Source organism: Arachis stenosperma, chromosome 6, assembly GCF_014773155.1.
Source record: "Arachis stenosperma cultivar V10309 chromosome 6, arast.V10309.gnm1.PFL2, whole genome shotgun sequence".
Lineage (NCBI taxonomy): Eukaryota > Viridiplantae > Streptophyta > Magnoliopsida > Fabales > Fabaceae > Arachis > Arachis stenosperma.
The window spans coordinates 75,076,005-75,094,787 of record NC_080382.1 but is presented as its reverse complement, the minus strand read 5'-3'; the positions used below and the strand labels follow the sequence as shown (position 1 = coordinate 75,094,787).

General features: G+C 41.7%; 1 protein-coding gene and 1 non-coding gene across 2 annotated transcripts; one reads left to right on the top strand and one right to left on the bottom strand.

Moving 5' to 3' along the window:
- Positions 1-8,465: 8,465 nt before the first annotated feature.
- On the bottom strand, positions 8,466-11,750 carry LOC130934201 (formin-like protein 3). Its single transcript, XM_057863788.1, has 4 exons — positions 11,703-11,750; positions 11,444-11,591; positions 9,664-9,970; positions 8,466-8,733 (listed from the first exon to the last, which is right to left on the bottom strand). The coding sequence occupies exons 1-4, from the start codon at positions 11,748-11,750 to the stop codon at positions 8,466-8,468; spliced, it is 771 nt and encodes a 256-aa protein (XP_057719771.1).
- A 6,554-nt stretch (positions 11,751-18,304) lies between these two features.
- LOC130937553 (small nucleolar RNA R71) lies at positions 18,305-18,412 on the top strand. Its single transcript, XR_009068767.1, has one exon. It is a non-coding gene; the product is annotated as a small nucleolar RNA R71 (small nucleolar RNA).
- The last annotated feature ends 371 nt before the right edge of the window (positions 18,413-18,783 follow it).

The following is an 18,783-nucleotide window of genomic DNA, read 5'->3' as shown; positions in this document are numbered from 1 at the left end:
TGAGAGGTACTTGTATCCGGAGGAAGCGTCCACTAAAGTGTCGATGCTTGGGAGTGGATAAGAATCTTTTGAGCAAGCCTTGTTGAGGTCGGTGTAATCAGTGCACATCCGCCACTTCCCATTTGACTTTTTCACCAAGACGACATTGGCTAGCCATAGTGGGTACTTGACTTCTCTAATGAATCCTGCCTCTAGTAGAGCTTGTACTTGTTCTTCCACAGCTTGGGATCTTTCTGGTCTGAGCTTTCACGCCTCTGTTGTACTGGCCGAGATCCTGGATATACTGCCAACTTGTGGCACATTAGCTTGGGGTCTATGCCAGACATGTCTGCGGCCTTCCATGTGAAGAGTTCGTCATTATCTTTTAAGAACTGTATGAGGGACATTTTTACTTGTCCCTTTAGGATTGCACCGATATTGGTCATTTTATCTGGGACATCTCCGATCTGGACTTTTTCTATCTCGCCTTTAGGTTGTGGATGGAGTTCTTCCCGACCTCGAATTCACCCGAGTTCGATGGTATGGATTTCTTCTCCTTTGCCTCTAAGGTTCAGATTTTCATTGTAACAACGACGTGCTATTTTTTGGTCTCCTTTTATCGTAGCGATCCCTTCTGTAGTTGGGAACTTCATGCATAGATATGGAGTCGAGACTACTGCCCCGAGCTGATTTAGCATTGTCTGACCTATTAAGGCATTGTAGGCTGAGCTCACGTCAACCACAATATAGTCTATGTTGAGTGTTCTTGACCTGTCTCCCTTTCCAAAGGTTGTGTGTAGCGAGATGTATCCAAGTGGTTGGATCGGAGTGTCTCCTAATCCGAATAGGCTGTTCGAATATGCTCTGAGCACTTTTTCTTCCAGGCCGAGTTTGTCGAATGCAGTTTTAAACAAGATGTCAGCCGGACTTCCTTGGTCCACCAGCGTGCGATGGAGGTTTGCGTTGGCCAATATGATAGTAATGACCATGGGATCATCGTGTCCTGAGATGACGCCAGCTGTGTCCTCTTTAGTGAAAGTAATAGTTGGGAGGTCAGGTGCTCCTTCTCCTCCCTCGACGTGATATACCTCTTTGAGGTGTCTTTTGCAAGATCATTTGGAGATTCCCCCTCCTGAAAATCCTCCATGTATCATGTGAACATGTCTCTCCGGGGTACGAGGTGGTCGTTCTGTTCGTCCGACCTCTTCATCTCTTCTTTTCTTTCTGGGCTCATCTGTCTTGCTGGCTAAGTACCGATCTAGTCTTCCTTCTCTTACCAATTTTTCTATGACATTCTTCAAGTCGATGCACTTGTTGGTGGAATGTCCATAGATTCGATGGTATTCACAGTATTCCATCCGATTTCCTCCTCCCTTTTTGCTTTTAAGTGGATGAGGTGGTGGGATCTTTTCAGTGTGGCATACTTCTCGGTAGACTTCAACGAGAGACACCCAGAGAGGGCTATAATTGTGATATTTCTTAATCTTCTCTCCATGATGATTTTCTTTTTTCTTGGACTCTTTATCCTTATCTCGGGAGGAGTAAAAGGATCCGAATTTTGAGGTTTCTCCTAGTCGAGAGTTTTCTTCCATGTTGATGTACTTCTCTACTCATTCTTGTACTTCATTCTGAGATGTGGAATGTTTCTTTGATATGGAATGACTAAAAGGTCCCTCTCGTAGGCCATTGATGAGACCCATAATGGCTGCTTCAGTTGGCAGACTTTGTATGTCCAGACATACTTTGTTGAATCTTTCCATGTAGTTACGAAGACTTTCCCGATCTCCTTGCTTGATCCCTAACAAGCTTGGGGCGTGCTTGGTTTTGTCCTTCTGGATGGAGAATCTGGCAAGGAATTTCTTGGCTAAGTCGTCAAAACTTGCGATGGATCTGGGTGGCAAACTGTCAAACCACTTGATTGCTGTTTTTGTTAAGATAGTTGGGAAGGCTTTGCATCGAATTGCATCTGAGGCATCGGTGAGATACATTCTGCTTCTGAAATTACTGAGATGATGGCTTGGATCTGATGTGCCGTTGTACGGGGTCATGTTGGGAGCTTTGAAGTCCTTTGGGACTTTGGCTTTCATAATTTCTTTGGTGAATGGGTTTTGATCTTTGCGGGGGTTATCTTCGTGATTGGATCGAGTAGTCTTGGCTTTTAGATCTACTTCAAGTTGTAGTAGTTTGTCCTCCAACTTTTTACATCGCCTAGTTTCCCTTCTGAGGTCCTTCTCGGCTTCTCGTTGATGCTCAGCCTCTTTTTTGAGTTGTTTGAGGCATTCTTGTTGAGCCTGAAGTGCCTCTAGGATTTCTGCGTTTAGTGGACTCTTATATTTATTTTGTTGAGGAGTATCCTTTGGTGTGACATCGGCATTCTTGTGCGGCGTCCTGTTTTCTAGATCAGAGTCGTGGTCGTTATTAAGGTTGTCCGCCATGATGATGGGATGACTTCCAGGTTCCTCGGTAATAGCGCCAATGTTCCAAGGGTTACCTAAAATCGTAGGTCGATCTTGTATGAGATCTTCTGTACTCGTCGATGCAGTTGTGTCTGACTTGATGATGGTGGCCAGAGCCGTCGTGTCCGACTTGTTGGACTTGGTAGTTGTGCTGATCCTTCATTCACCGGAGAGTGGTAGTACCTATAAGGGACTCCGATGCTTAAGTTAGCAAGGGTATTAAACAGGTTTTTAGTGGGATCAGAGTATGAGTTATACCTGGGTGCTCCAATGTATTTATAATGGTGTGGAGTGACCTTTCTTGGAGATAAGATAGTTATCTTATCTTATCTTTGAGTGAAGTCATCTTATCTTCAAGGGAACCCCCTTATCTCTATAGGCTTGGGCTGCCTTTGGATTTGGGTCGTGTTTCTCTGTTTGGTCCCTTTTTGGGCTCTCCTGGTGATTTAGCCGAGCTTTAGGAGAAGAAGTCGGGTAGTCCGGACCTGAAGAGGTCGGTTGGCTTGTCGTCGATCTTTCCGGGTCGGACATCTCGACCCAGGGTATGAACAAAACTTATCAACATAATTTACTCCTCAACTTCCCAAATTATTTATCCTCATCATACCACAATTAATCATCAATATCAAACTCAAAATCATCTTTTCATCAAACATCATCATACAATATCATTCAACCACTCATCAACCATTCAAATCCAATCCTATCTTATGGGTCACTAGCCTAAGTGTCCATGAATATTACATACTACATAGAGGAATCCGAAACCATACATTGGCCAATTTCCAATTTGAACCCAATGAGCTTTCAACCAAAATCCAACCACCAATGTAGCTCCAACAAGCACCAACAAGTCCCAAACTCACAATAATCAAGCTATATACACATAAATCACCACAAAATCAAGCTAGGGCTCAACATAACTCAAAAGTTCACAAGAGATCAAAGCCTCTTACCTTTCCCAATAGATTTGGATGGCAAAACCCGAAGCTAAGCAAGAATTATAGTGAACCTAAACATTAAGAATCACAAAAACCCACTTAATCAAAAACCCTAGGTACCCAAAATTTTAGAGAGAAGAACTGGGAGGATTTCGAGCTTACCTTCAGAGTTTCTTGGATGGGTTTGTAGAGCTCTTCACAAGGAACGTGAAGCAACTAACGGCATGCAAATCGGAGCTCTATAGCTCAAGATATGAGCTTGGGAAGATTGAGGTGGAAAGGGTTTTATTCCTCCTCTCCTCCCTTTCTCAATTTCTGAAGTGTGTGTGTGTTTATGAGGCCAGGGTTCATTAAATGAACCTTTATATATGCTGAACTTGGGCCCAATTCAACCCGTTAGCGTTTTTAGCTTGTTTGGCCCAACTTCGGGCCAAACCTTTAAAATTAACGCCCGGTTATCCATTTCTACTATTTTTCTAAGGTTTTTGACTATTTCTACTTTTTCTCGCGTAGCACCAGGCAGACTTGAACCGATTCAACCGGTTCAACTGCCAGTTCGCGATTTTTCACTGTTTTTTGCAGTAAACACATTTTCTGACTCAAAAAGACCCACTGAGTCAAAAAATAATGTTTAAAACCTCAAATTCTCACTATAACTTTTTGGAATCAAAATTGGGCAATATAACCACTTAATTAATTGGTTTGATTAATTGCGGTTATTACACGTACTTCACGCGTACGCGTGCCTCAAGCATTTTCGGCTATCCACGCGCACGCGTAACCCACGCGTACGCGTGGATTCAGAAGTTTCACCCCTCCATACATTAACCCGAGAGTTGTGCCTACACCGTGTGAACATTGAGCCTCTAGCACAAACCAACCCTCGCGTACGCGTCGCTTCTCTCTGGTACCACTCGCGCATACGCGTCGATCCCATTTCACCTCACCACGCGCACGTGTGTCTACGCGTACGCGCGGATTGCCCTGTTTCATCCACCTTCTTTTCTTATCTTCTTTCCATTTCTTTCCTTCTTCTTTCTTCTCTTTTATTCTTTCCCATCTTCAACCGTCATCCAATACTACCAAACACCATCTATAACCATTTCTTTTAGTTGTTTAATTAGTTAAGTTCTCTTTTATTTTTGTTTTCCTTTGTATGTGTTGGATTGTTACTCTTGTCTACTGCTCATTGCTGCTGAGTACTAAATAGGATGTTATCTTAACATCATTGTGTTTATAATCTTTGTTGAATTCTTTGATTGAGGTTATATATTGCTACTTGGTTTTAAGTTCTTCATGCTTAATTTTGTGAATGCCAAGTACATGAGAATTGCCTTTCAAGCACTTTAATTCTTTTTGAATTGCATGTTGTAGCTAGCCACCATGTGATTTGAACCCTTTCTTTGATTAGGCAATCTCTTGATATTGGACGTTGAGCGTTTACCTTAATGCATTGTGTTTCTTGATCATATGCATCCACATGTTATATATTTGCTTGAATGCTGTCATGCTTCTTTATCGCTTGTTTGGTTGTCTTCACCTACAAGTTTAAAGTATTTCAAGCACATTAGAATGAGTGAAGTGCATTCTTCTTTTGCGTAAATTGTGATAAAGCTTTTTATGCTAGTGTGCGTGTGTTCTTTACAGCACGCAATTTAGGACCCACACACCTATTGTTCATTAATGTCACAATTGATCCACTCACTTCATTCTAGTGATTTACCTCATTCCAATAATGTATGCTTCCTTGGTTTTATATTTTCTCATCCTACGGTGTTATTTTCTATTTTTCATGACTCATGCACCATAAACAACAACGGAAGTAGAAAAAAAAGAACACGCAGCAACCGGTTGACCTACCAGTTTAAGGTAGCAATTCGGAGAGTCACCGCACCCCCTTGCTCATCTTTGAATGCACCGAGGATGGTGCAAACTTTTAAGTGTGGGAAGGTCGCCCGACCGTTTGGCATTTTTGGGTGACAAGTTTCTAATCCCAACACTTTTGCATTTCATTCTAGGACCTTTAGGATTTCTTTTGTTGCATACACATTTATAATAAGCTTAGTTAAAATAATAAAATTCTCCAAGAAAAACATTCTTAATAGGGCATTGACATCCCAATTGATTTGAGTGAAAACTTTACATAGAACTTGCTTGAATTATATATATATTGTGGAACATGATTTGTGAGCTAAAAACAGAAGCATGTGAGATTTGAGCCTAATTGCGTGATTACATCTTATAACCACTTATCTTCCTTCTTGTGTGCATTGTTCTCTTCCTATGATTGTAATCCTTGATTTATTTGATTCTTTATGTCCATTATTTCGTGTATTCATGCATTTATATGATTGAGGCCATTACTTCATTAGCTCACTTACCCAAATAGCCTTACCTTTTATCAACCTTTGTTAGCCAACTTTGAGCCTACGATTAACACACTTTGTTCTTTAATTTAGCACATCACAAGCCTTAAAGCGAAAAATAATAAATGTCCTTATTTGGATCTTTGATTAGCTTAGGCTAGTGAGTGTGCGTATCATTCAAATGTGGGGAAACTTGGGACATTGGTTGAGGTAAAAGGGTATTTTTGTTTTGTATTTCTATATTTGGGAATTGGGTACATACTCATGCGTTAATTAAATGTGTAAACCATATGCATTGATACAATTGTATAAAAGTACACAAAAAAGAAAAAAAAAAGAGAGAAAAATTAAAGAAAAAAATAAAAAGAAAGAAAAAGAAAAAAATAGAAAGAAAAGAAAAAGAAAAAGAAAAGCAATAAAAGGGGACAAAATGCCCCAAAGTGAAGTTCAATAAAAGTCAATGCATATGTATGGTGATCAAAAAGAGAATGCATGAGTATGTGAAAAAGTGAAGAAAGGGTTGTTAGGTTAGCGCTTAATTGTATAGGTTGTCATAGGTTAGGTGGGAAGCCTAAGTTAGTCAAAGATTCAAATTTCAAGCTCACTTGACCATATGCATCCTACCTTGGCCCTAGCCCCATTACAGCCTTACGAAAAGAGCTCATGATACTTGTATGCATGCATGAAATAATTGTTGATTGTTAGATGAAAAACAAATTTTGGAAAGCATGAGTAGGGGAGAATTGAGAGAATCAACCCTAAACACTGAGCGACTAGAGCGGATACACATTAGGTGAGGGTTCGATTGCTCAATTACATGTCTCCACCTATGATCATCACTTTTCTTGCAAGTTTGTAAAAATCTTCAATAACTCAATTCAATTGTGGATTTGATTGGATTTTCTATTCCTTAGCCCTTAAGATTATATGTTCCCTTGGGAATTGATTTGTTTTGACCAAGCAATTGCATTCATATACGTAGTCGCATTTAGATAGGATGCATTTAGGTCGTTTTTTACATTGAATAAATGTTGATACCCTTTGTTTTCTCTTGATTTAGCATGAGGACATGCTATGGTTTAAGTGTGGGGAGGTTGATAAACCCCATTTTTAGGGTTTATTTTGTATTAATTTTAGGGGATTTTATCACGTTTTCTCACATTTAGGCAATGAATTGGCATGGTTTCATGATTGTCTCCTAATTTGTACTTAAGAGTGAAAACATGCTTTTTAAGCCTTAATTAGATAAATTTGATTCACCTTTGATTCCACTAGATGCCTTGATATGTTTGTTAGGAATGGATCAAAGGGATGAAGAGGAAAAGCATATAAATGGAGAACTCATGGAAAATCAAGGATTTGGGATGCTGAGATCGACGCGCACGTGCAGCAGACGCACACGCTGGTACACGAAATCGTGAATTTCACACTTTTTCACAACTCCGTGCAGCTGACCAGCAAGTGCACTGGGTCGTCCAAGTAATACCTTATGTGAGTAAGGGTTGATCCCACGGAGATTGTCGGCTTAAAGCAAGCTATGGTCATTTTGTAAATCTCAGTCAGGCAGATTCAAATGGTTATGGGGTTTTGATAATTAAAAGATGAATAAGACATAAAATAAGATAGAGATACTTATGTAATTCATTGGTGGGAATTTCAGATAACCTATTGATGCGGGGCAGCCTACTCTGTGGCGGCCTGCTGATGGGTCTCCTCATGGAAATGAGTCACTGCCTGGGAATGAGGCTCCTCCTCGTGCTCATCCTCCTCCTCCTCTGATGGCTCTGATGGAGTGTCGGGCTCGGAGGGGATGTCGGCGCCCTGTCTGATCATCACCTTCTGATGGTAATAGCGTCGCTTGCTGCGGCGCTCTAATCTCTCATACCGGCGCCTGTTACGGTGCTTCATCTGATCAAGCTGGTGGAATAGACGGTGCACGAGGCGATAAACTGGCTCAGAGGCGGGTGGAGGTGCAGTGGTGGCAGCAGAGGCAGCTGTGGATGAAGAGGGTCCAACAGACGGTGGGGCTGTCTCATCGTAGCAGTGAAGGGTGGTGGTCTGTAGCCCAAAGCTAGGAAGTTCCTGCTGTGAGGAATGATTTTCCTGCAATCTGCCGCTGGTGGTCTCTCATCGGCATCCTCCCATGGCACGTTAGCCCGACGGCCAAGCTGTGTAACTAGATACGGAAAAGGGAGGGTGCCTCGGACATGGACCCTGGCCATATAGTGCCGGATAAAACGAGGCAAGTACAGGTCCTTACCCTCCAGCACACACCAGAGGAGGGTAATCATGGCAACCGGGATCTCAGTCTCATGAGTACTCGGCATCACATAGTTGCTCAAGATCTGATGCCATAGCCGAGCCTCATCATTCAAGTACACTCTCTTGATCCCTCTAGGCATGGTAGTGTCCTGACCCATCTCCCAAGGAACTGTCGGGTCGAGAGCTATCCGTGCCTTCACGGCATCCCAATCAAACTGCATCTGACTCATGTCCTCCTCAGCCTTTGAAAAACCATCAAGCTGATCGAATTTGACTAGGAGCTGAAAGATGTCCTCTAAGGCCTCTTCAGTGACCAGAATTTGTTTTCCTCTCAGGTTTATGGCATCTAAGGTGGTGAGGTAGTAGTTGCAATAGAATTCCCGGACCCAAGATGCGTTGACCTCTGTCAGTGTTCTTTCCAGAAAGAGCCAGCCCCTTTGCTTGATTTGCTCAGTGGTGTACTATTGGAGGGCTTCTGGAATTTTTAGAGTTCGTTCCAGGTATAGATTTCTGGAGTTTGCAAAAGTCGGGTACTTCAGTTCACAGTACCGGTTCGCAAATTTTAATGGATCATTTGCAGGAAGCAGCTGGTCAGCTTTCTCCTGCTGTGTGATGTTCTTCTCCCACCATGAAGAATTGTGCATTAGAGCAATGATGGACTGGGAGGAAACTCCTCGCTTGCGCTTGCCAGTAGCCTTGCCTTTACCTTTCCTTTGTGAGGCAGACATCCTAAAAAAACAGAAAACCAGGATATGGATAAAAAAATAGGAAAGCAAATAGGCAAGTAAACAAAGGAAACTCAAAGTGTCAAGGGTGAATAAGGAAAATGAGGAAATGAAATGTGATGGAATTTATGTTAAATGGAGAAAAAATCAATATGCCATGGTTAGAAAGTTAGAGGAAAGTGAAAATAATCAGAAAAGAGATCAAAAGGGTTAGTATGGTTAGAATTTTGAAAAAGAAATTAGTAAATTAAAATTAGTGAGTTAGTAAAGTACGGGTTAAAGTAAGTGGCATAGAAAAATTCCATATAACAGTGATTCACAAGTAAGAATAGAAGTACTCATAATCGAACAAGAGAAATAGGGTGATGCTGATTCGAATAGAAATAAAAAAAAGCAAAAATTAGAATCAGTGAATCACAAATGCAGTTTATGAACCAGGAAATCAAAGAGGATAAGAAAGTCTGCCAAAGCATTCATGAAATGGTCTGGGTAAAGCAGAGTAAAACAGAGTTCAGAAATGCCAAACCAAAACATGAATGAAAATAATTTTCAAAAAAATTTGGGCAGCATTCCGGCTAAAATTGGATTGTCTCGGAAAATAAACAGCAATCATAGCAGTTCATATGAATTAAAAACTTGCTGCAGTTACCAGTAATGAATAGAAACAGGAAAATTTAGAGTAACAAGCAGCAAATGCAAGAAATCACAGCATATGAACGATGTCGCAGGAACAGCAGAATTGCAGTTAGGATAAAACAGAAACAAGAACAGTGCAAGTAAACAGACCTAGATCCACTAACCACAGCCTAAGCTACCTAACAACCTAAAAATTCCACTACAACATGCATATCTATCTATCCTAATTATGAACAGAAACGGAAAAAAATTACAGAAAAATGACGAACGGATAAAAAAGATTTGCGTTTTGCGGAACCTGGTAGGCGGAAGGGGTGGAACGGAGAAGAAGGTGGCTGTGGCGGCGTTTGGCGCGGTGGCGGCTGAGGGGGGCAGTGGTGGAGAGGGTTTAGGGTTAGTGATAGAAGAAGGGGGGCTGCGGGTGGGTGGCGGAGAGGGGGGGCGCGGTTGGGTGGCCGGCGGTGGGGGGCGGTGGTCGCGGAGGACAGTGGTGGAGAGGGGAGGATAGAGGAAGAAGGGAGAAGAAGGGAGGGGAGGGGGTTGCGGCGGCGGCGTCCGGCGTGGAGGCGGCGTCTGGGTGGTGGTGCAGTGGTGGCTGGGTGGCGCTGGAGGAAGAAGGAGGAAGAAGAAGCATAGAGGGAGAAGAGGGTTGGGGGTGGGGGGGCTGCGCGACTGATAGGGTTCGCGTGGCTGGGGGGGTTATACCTTCGAATCCACGCGGCCGTGTGGGGCACGCGGTCGCGTGGTTGGGGCGAAAATGGGAGTGACGCGATCACGTGGGGCGCGCGATCGCATGAGAGGGGGGAAAGAAGGTTGACGCGATCGCGTGGGTCTCGCGATTGCGTCGCTAGAGTTCGTGCTAAATGCACGACTCCAGCACCGTTTCAGCGTAACTCTCTGTCTCCTTTTGGGGTGATGTGCAATCCATCGCGTAGGATTGGTATTGTGCAAGTGACGCGATCGCATAGGGCATGCGATCGCGTGGGCCAATTTGCGCGAAACGCACGAGGGCCGCACGATTCCAGCCTAACTTTCTGTTCGTTGGATCCTTACGCCGATATATATATCACGCGGCCGCGTGAGTCACGCGATCGCGCGAGTGGTGTTTTCGTAATATGACGCGATCGCATGGGGCATGCGATCGCATCGTGCACCCTTTTTTTTATATATGCATGAAAAATGCAGAATGCAATGGTTAACATGAATGCTATGCATGATTCCAGGTTTAATAAATTAAAATGAAAAAGGAAAAATGAAAGCAATCAACAAGAAATAAATTGAAAAAGAAGCGACCATACCATGGTGGGTTGTCTCCCACCTAACACTTTTAGTTAAAGTCCTTAAGTTGGACATTGGAGGAGTATCCTGTTATGGTGGTTTATGTTTAAATTCGTCCAAAAATCTCCACCAGTGCTTGGAATGCCAACAGCCTCCGGGGTCCCAAACTAGACATATAAAGCTTCTGAGCAGCTTCAAACAGATATTCAGCCTCCCAGGATGACGAATGTCAGAATATAATCCATGATCCCAAGCTATGTTTTTAGATCCGCCTCTGTTTTGATTTGTAAGTTTCCATTCGGGCGGGTTAAAAAGTAGAATCTCACCGTGGTGACCAAACGTTCTCCGTGATCCATGCAATTGAGCATGATACCAATCCGTGTACTTCGAGGTGAAGCGTGGAACCTTATTGAACCTGGTGCACCAGTTCTGAGTACGAGCCAATTCCCTCTTACTCTTAAAGCCGCAGAGAGCTCTAAGTTGGCCATCTGTTTCAAGCAAACCATATTCAAGTGAATAAGTAAAATTATAAGTTAAGGATTGTACCCACTTGGAACTTGTATTAAGTGGTAGTGGCCTTGGGATAGGTGTTTTTGGTAGTTCTGCAAGTTCCGTTTCCTTGTGCTCTTCTGTGAATTCCTCCACTTCTTTGCAAAGATCTTCAATTGTATCTGTATCCTGGTCAAAGTTTTCTATGTCTTCCTCATCACTCAAGTCATAGATTGGAGGATGAGAGAAATCTACCTCCGCATCATCTTCATATTCACTTGGGGAAGATTCTTCGATCTCAGAGAATTCACTTGCGGACGCAAGTTCATCACCAAGAGAGCTAGACTTGTGAATATCATCATCAAGGGAATTTTCTTCTTCGATTATTCCGTCTGATTCCTCATAAACGACTTGCCTTGGAGATTGTACAGTATCTTCCTTAGCATCAACTGTAGCATCCTGGACGGAGTTTTCCTCAATTCTGGATTCCCATGGAGGTTCAGCATCGCCTAGATCTTCAACCAACTCTTCTTTTTGAACAATGACAGCTTCTTCCACTTGTTCTAGTACGAATTCATTCTCTGGCTTGTCTACTGGAGTCTCTAGTATTTCTTTCATGCTACGCTCTTCATCGGGTTGTCCACATCGAGCTGTGGTTGATCCTTGTATATTTGAGCGCTTAGTGGCCCATTGGATTACTGCGTGCTCCAGTTGCTGAATGGTTGTTTGAAATTTAATTACTGTTTCTTTTAGGCGATCCTCTGCTTCACGGTTTGCTGGACTTAGACATGATACATAGGGAAGTGGTGATGACTGGGAACGATTGGATTGGTATTGGGGTAAGGAAGGATCATATGATGGCGAATGGTGAAGAGAAGCTTGTGAGTGTGGTGATTCGAGGTTATGTTGATGGGATGGTTCATATGCATGAGGTGGGGCTTGTTGGTAGTTACAAGGTTGTCCACCATGTCTTTCAGTTGGGTATGCGCGGTAGAATGGTCTTTGTCCAGGATATCTCGGAGGGTGTTGCTGCCAAAAGGGTTGATTAGATCCTCTTGGTTCCATCCATCCTTGATTGGTCTGACCTTGATGCACATTCCTGCTGTAACTTCTATTTCCTTTAACAATATTAGAACCAAACTCAAAGCGAGAGGGGTGAGAGTTCATAGTGGCAAATAAAGATAAAAAGGAAAAATGAAAATAAATAAACAAGCAAAAGAAAAAAAAAATATTTACAATAGCCAATAATAAGGCACACGTTAGCAGTTCCCCGGCAACGGCGCCATTTTGACGTTGGGATTTTTGCCAGTAAAGAAGTTCATAAAAACAGTCGCGTTGTAGATATAGTCTCTAAACCGACAGAAATCCCTTCGTACAAACATTTTGGTTGTCACAAGTAACAAACCCCTTTAAAATTGATAACCGAGTATTTAAACCTCGGGTCGTCTTCTCAAGGAACTGCGAGGAAGTATGTTCTTATTATTGGCTATAAAGGTTGTAATCGGGGTTTAGAATATGAGAAGCAAGTGATTTAAATGACGAGTGAATTAAATGGCAATTAAAAATAAATAAATAACTGTAAAACAACTTTTGGCAAGGTAAGAGAAACTAGAAGTTCAACTTAGTTATCTCTCTCAACAATAATGAAAGTTGTATCTTAATTCCACTTTCTTAGGAAAGTCCAGGGACTAATTAAATTGACCTTTGAATCCTAATTATTTCTTAAGAAAAGGGTGGGATTATTTAAGTTCAGCTCAATTAGCAAGATAACGATTATCAATTATGTTGAGTTTGATAACTGTTGAGTTACTGAATTCTTAACCAGAACCAAAAGGGAAAAAGTAAATTTGCTGAAATAATAAAAATATCCTTAGATGTGAAGCAATGGCAACTTAAATCAAAGAGAACAATCATAGACTGAAAATACCTCAATTATCATTAATTCAAATAACAATCTGTGACATGGAATAATTCATAAATCAATTTATAATAATCAATTCAAATGTTGGAATAAATAATTGTAAAACTAAAATAAAAGAACATTTAAACCTGGATCCAGAGTTACTCCCAAAACAAGAAGAAGTCCTAAATCCTCAGAGAGAGAGAATCTCTCTCTAGACTAAATCTAAATCATAGAAAACTAAAACTATGCGAGCTCCCCTTGAATGGATGCTTTCCCTCACTTCATAACCTCTGGTCTATGCTTTCTGGACTTGGATTTGGGCCAAAAAGGGCTTTACAACTCGCTGGGGCGTGTTCTGTAATTTTCTGGTGCGTGGCCTCTGTCACGCGTCTGCGTGGGTCACGCGGTCGCGTTATTCAGAGCTTTTCCTTGCCACGCGGTCGCGTCAGTCATGCGACCACGTCATGTGCGTTCTGCTTAAGGCGCGCGGTCGCGTCAGTCATGCGGCCGCGTCGCTGAATCTTCGCTTCTGGCACGCGATCGTGTCGTCCATGCGATCGCGTGAACACCAGTTTCCTTAAAGCTCCGTTTTGCTTTCTCCTTCCATTTTTGTATGTTTCCTTTTCCATCCTCTAAGTCATTCTACCTTAGAAAATCTCAAACTACTCAACATAATAATCACGGCATCGAATGGAAATAAAGGTAATTAAAATAATTAATTTTTAAAGCTTAGGAAACATGTTTTTCACAATACGACATAATAAGGAAGGGAAAGTAAAACCATGCAATTAATGTGAATAAGTAGGTGAAGGATTATATAAATTACTCAAATTAAGCACAAAAGAACTCATGAAATATAGGTTTATCAATTACCACTGGATACATAAATGCCACAGACACATAACTGGGTGAACCTTTTCAAATTGTGACTCAGCTTTGCTAAAGTTCCTAGTTATAGATGTCCAGAGTTCTTAAGCACACTCTTTTGCTTTGGACCACGACTTTAACCACTCAGTCTCAAGCTTTTCACTTGGACCTGCATGCCACAAGCACATGGTTAGGGACAGCTTGATTCAGCCGCTTAGGCTAGGATTTTATTCCTTTAGGCCCTCCTATCCATTAATGCTCAAAGTCTTGAATCCCTTTTACCCTTGCCATTTGGTTTTAAAGGGCTATTGGCTTTTTCTGCTTGCTTTTTCTGCTTGCTTTTTCTTTCTTCTCTTTTTTTTTGCCACTTTTTCTTTTTCACTGCTTTTTCTTGCTTCAAGAATCAATTTCATGATTTTTCAGATTATCAATAACATTTCTCTTTATTCATCATTCTTTCAAGAGCCAACAATTTAAAATTCATAAACTTCACCATAAAAAATATGCACTGTTCATGCATTCATTCAGAAAAACAAAAAGTATTGCCACCACATCAAAATAATTAAACTAATTTCAAGAAAAAATTTGAAATTCATGTACTTCTTGTTCTTTTGTAATTAGGAACATTTTTCATTTAAGAAAGGTGAAGGATTCATGGAATTATTCATAGCTTTAAGACATAGACACTAGACACTAATGATCATGTAATAAAGACACAAACATAGACACACATAAAGCATAAAAATCGAAAAACAGAAAGATAAGAACAAGGAAATCAAAGAACGGGTCCACCTTAGTGATGGCAGCTAGTTCTTCCTCTTAAAGATCCAATGGAACGCCTGAGCTCCTCTATGTCTCTTCCTTGCCTTTGTTGCTTTTCCCTCATGGATATTTGATCCTCTCTAATTTCATGGAGAATAATGGAGTGCTCTTGGTACTCCATCCTTAGTTGCTCCATATTGGAACTCAAATCTCTCAAATAGGTGTTGAGTTGCTCCCAATAGTTGTGTGGAGGAAAATGCATCCCTTGAGGCATCTCAGGGATTTCTTGATGAGGGACTTCCTCATGCTCTTGTTGAGGTCCATGAGTGGGCTCTCTTATTTGCTCCATCCTCTTTTTAGTTATGGGCTTGTCCTCTTCAATGAGGATGTCTTCTTCTATGATAATTCCAGCTAAACTGCATAGGTGACAAATGAGATGAGGAAAGGCTAACCTTGCCAAAGTGGAGGGCTTGTCAGCCACTTTGTATAGTTCTAGAGGTATGATCTCATGAACTTCTACTTCCTCTCCAATCATGATGCTATGGATCATGATAGCCCGATCTACAGTCATTTTGGATCGGTTGCTAGTAGGAATGATGGAGCGTTGGATGAATTCCAACCATCCTCTAGCCACGGGTTTAAGGTCATGCCTTCTCAATTGAACCGGCTTGCCTTTAGAGTCTCTTTTCTATTGAGCTCCTTCTACACATATGTCAATGTGGACTTGGTCCAACCTTTGATCAAAGTTAACCCTTCTAGTTTATGGGCATGCATCTCCTTGCATAATTGGCAAGTTGAATGCGAACCTTACATTTTTCGGACTGAAATCAAAGTATTTCCCCCGAACCATGGTAAGCCAATTCTTTGGGTTTGGGTTCACACTTTGATCATGGTTCTTGGTGATCCATGCATTAGCATAGAACTCTTGAACCATTAAGATTCCGAGTTGTTAAATGGGGTTGGTGAGAACTTCCCAACCTCTTCTTCGAATCTCATGTCGGATCTCCAGATACTCATTCCTTTTGACCATGACAGGGACCTCAGGGATCACCTTCTTCTTGGCCATAACTTCATAGAAGTGGTCTTGATGGACCTTTGAGATGAATCTCTCCATCTCTCATGACTCAGAGGTGGAAGCTTTTGCCTTCTATTTCCTCTTTCTAGAGGTTTCTCCGGCCTTGGGTGCCATAAATGGTTATGGAAAAACAAAAAGCAATGCTTTTACCACACCAAACTTAAAAGGTTTGCTCGTCCTTGAGCAAAAGAAGAAAGAAGGACGGAGGAGAAGAAGAAATAGAGGAGAATGAGGGTGAAGTAAGGTTCGACCAAGGGGGGATAAGTGTATATGTTGTGTATAGATAGGGTGTTTGGGAAAGAATGGATGGAGGTGATTGGTGAAGGGTATTGGGGAAGATAAATGGAGGTGATTGGTGAGGGGTATTTCGGGAAGGGTGTTATTGGAATGAATGAAGAAAAGAGAGAGTGAGTTGAGGTAGGTGGGGATCTTGTGGCGTCCACAGATCCTGAGGTGTCAAGGATTTCTCATCCCTGCACCATTCTGGCGTGTAAACGCTCTCTGAGTGCTAATCCTGGTGTTAAATGCTAGGTTGCTGCCCATTCCTGGCGTTAAACGCCAGCTTTTCTTCCCTTTCTGGCGTTTAACGCCAGCTTAGTGCCCTTTTCTGGCAATAAACACCAATTTGGTGCCCTTTTCTGGCATTAAACACCCAGGATAGTGCCAGACTGGCGTTTAACGCCCATTCTGCTACCCTTACTGGCGTTTAAACGCTAGTAAGCTCCTTCTCCAGGGTGTGCTATTTTTAATTCTGTTTTTGAATTTGCTTTGATTTTTACAGTTATTTTTGTGACTCCACATGATCATCAACCTAAAGAAAACATAAAATAACAATGGAAAATGAAAATTTAACATAGATAAATAAAAATTGGGTTGCCTCCCAATAAGCGCTTCTTTAATGTCAATAGCTTGACAGTGAGCTCTCATGGAGCTTCACAGATGTTCAAAGCATGGTTGGGGCCTTCCAACACCAAACTTAGAGTTTGAATGTGGGGGCTCTATTTGAATTTGTATTGAGAGAAGCTTTTCATGCTTCTTCTCCATGTGTACAGAAGGAGATCCTTGAGCCTTAAACAGTAGGTAGTCCTCATTCACTTGAAAGACCAACTCTCCTCTGTCAACATCAATCACAGCTTTTGCTGTGGCTAGGAAGGGTCTGCCAAGGATGATGGATTCATCCTTGTTCCTCCCAGTGTCCAGGATTATGAAGTCAGCAGTGATGTAAAGGCCTTCAACCTTCACTAAAATATCCTCTACAAGTCCATAAGCCAGTTTTATAGATTTTTCTGCCATCTCTAGTGAGATTCTTGCAGCTTGCACCTCAAAGATTCCCAATTTCTCCATTACAGAGATTAGCATGAGGTTTATGCCTGAACCTAGGTCACACAGAGCCTTCTCAAAGGTCATGGTGCCTATGGTACAGGGTATTAAGAATTTTCTGGGATCCAGTTTCTTTTGAGGTATCTTCAGCTGAGCGAAGGTGTTTAGTTCATTAATGAGCAATGGAGGTTCATCCTCCTAAGTCTCATTACTAAATAATTTGGCATTCAGCTTTATGATTGCTCCTAGATACTGAGCAATTTACTCTTCAGTAGTAACTTCATCTTCTTAAGAAGAAGAACATTCTTCAGAGATCATGAATGGCAATAGAAACTTTAGTGGAATCTCTATGGTCTCTAGATGAGTCTCAGATTCCTTTGGTTCCTCATGAGGGAACTCCTTATTGGTTAGTGGACGTCCCATGAGGTCTTCCTCACTGGGAATCACTGCCTCCTCACTCTCTCCAGGTTCGGCCATGTTGGATATAATTATGGCCTTGCACTCTCTTTTTGGGTTCTCTTCTGTATTGCTTGGGAGAGTGTTAGGAAGAGTTTCAGTAACTCTTTTACTCAACTGACCCACTTGTGCCTCCAAATTTCTTATGGATTACTGTGTCTCATTCATGAAACTAAGAGTGACCTTGGATAGATCAGAGACTATGTTTGCTAAGCTAGAGCGGCTCTGCTCAGAATTCTCTGTCTGTTGCTGAGAAGATGATGGAAAAGGCTTGCTATTGTCAAACCTATTTCTCCCACCATTATTGTTATTGAAGCCTTGTTGAGGCTTCTGTTGATCCTTCCATGAGAAATTTGGGTGATTCCTCCATGAAGAATTGTAGGTGTTTCCATAGGGCTCTCTCATGTAATTCACCTCTTCCATTACAGGATTCTCAGGGTCATAAGCTTCTCCTTCAGAGGAGGCTTCTTTAGCACTGCTAGATGTAGCTTGCAATCCAGTAAGATTCTGAGAAATCATATTGACTTGCTAAGTCAATATTTTATTCTGAGCCAATATGGCATTCAGAGTATCAGTCTCAAGAACTCCTTTCTTCTGAGTTGTCCCATTGTTTAGAGGATTTCTTTCAGAAGTGTACATGAACTGGTTATTTGCAACCATTTCAATGAGTTCCTGGGCTTTTGTAGGCATTTTCTTCAGATGAATGGATCCGCCCACAGAATAGTCCAATGACATCTTGGATAACTTAGACAGACCATCATAGAAGATACCTATGATGCTCCATTCTGAAAGCATGTTAGAAGGACACCTTCTGATCAATTTCTTGTATCTTTCCCAAGCTTCATAGAGGGATTCACCTTCCTTCTATTTGAAGGTTTGAACTTCCACTCTAAGCTTACTCATCTTTTGAGGTGGAAAGAATTTAGCTAAGAAGGCATTGACCAGCTTTTCCCAAGAGTTCAGGCTGTCTCTAGGTTGTGAGTTCAACCATATACTAGTTCTATCTCTTACAGCAAAAGGGAAAAGATTAAGTCTGTAGACCTTGGGATCAACTCCATTGGTCTTAACAGTGTCACAGATTTGCAAAAATTCAGCCAAGAACTGATGAGGATCTTCCAATGAAAGTCTATGAAACCTGTAATTCTATTGCATCAGATAAACTAATTGAAGCTTAAGCTCAAAGTTGTTTGCTCCAATGGCAGGAATAGAGATGCTTCTACCAGAGAAGTCGGGAGTTGGTGCAGTAAAGTCACCAAGCACCTTCCTTG

What these genes read in the sequence shown, in the direction of transcription:
- LOC130934201 (XM_057863788.1), bottom strand. Translation starts at nt 11,750, where the DNA reads ATGAAAGAAATACTAGAGACTCCAGTAGACAAGCCAGAGAATGAATTC. An exon ending in TGATGAACTTGCGTCCGCAA is followed by an intron (nt 9,971 to 11,443) that starts GTGAATTCTCTG and finishes TTCTTCCTCCAG; the next exon opens with CGCCACCCAGCCACCACTGC. An exon ending in CCACCCCTTCCGCCTACCAG is followed by an intron (nt 8,734 to 9,663) that starts GTTCCGCAAAAC and finishes CTGTTTTTTTAG; the next exon opens with GATGTCTGCCTCACAAAGGA.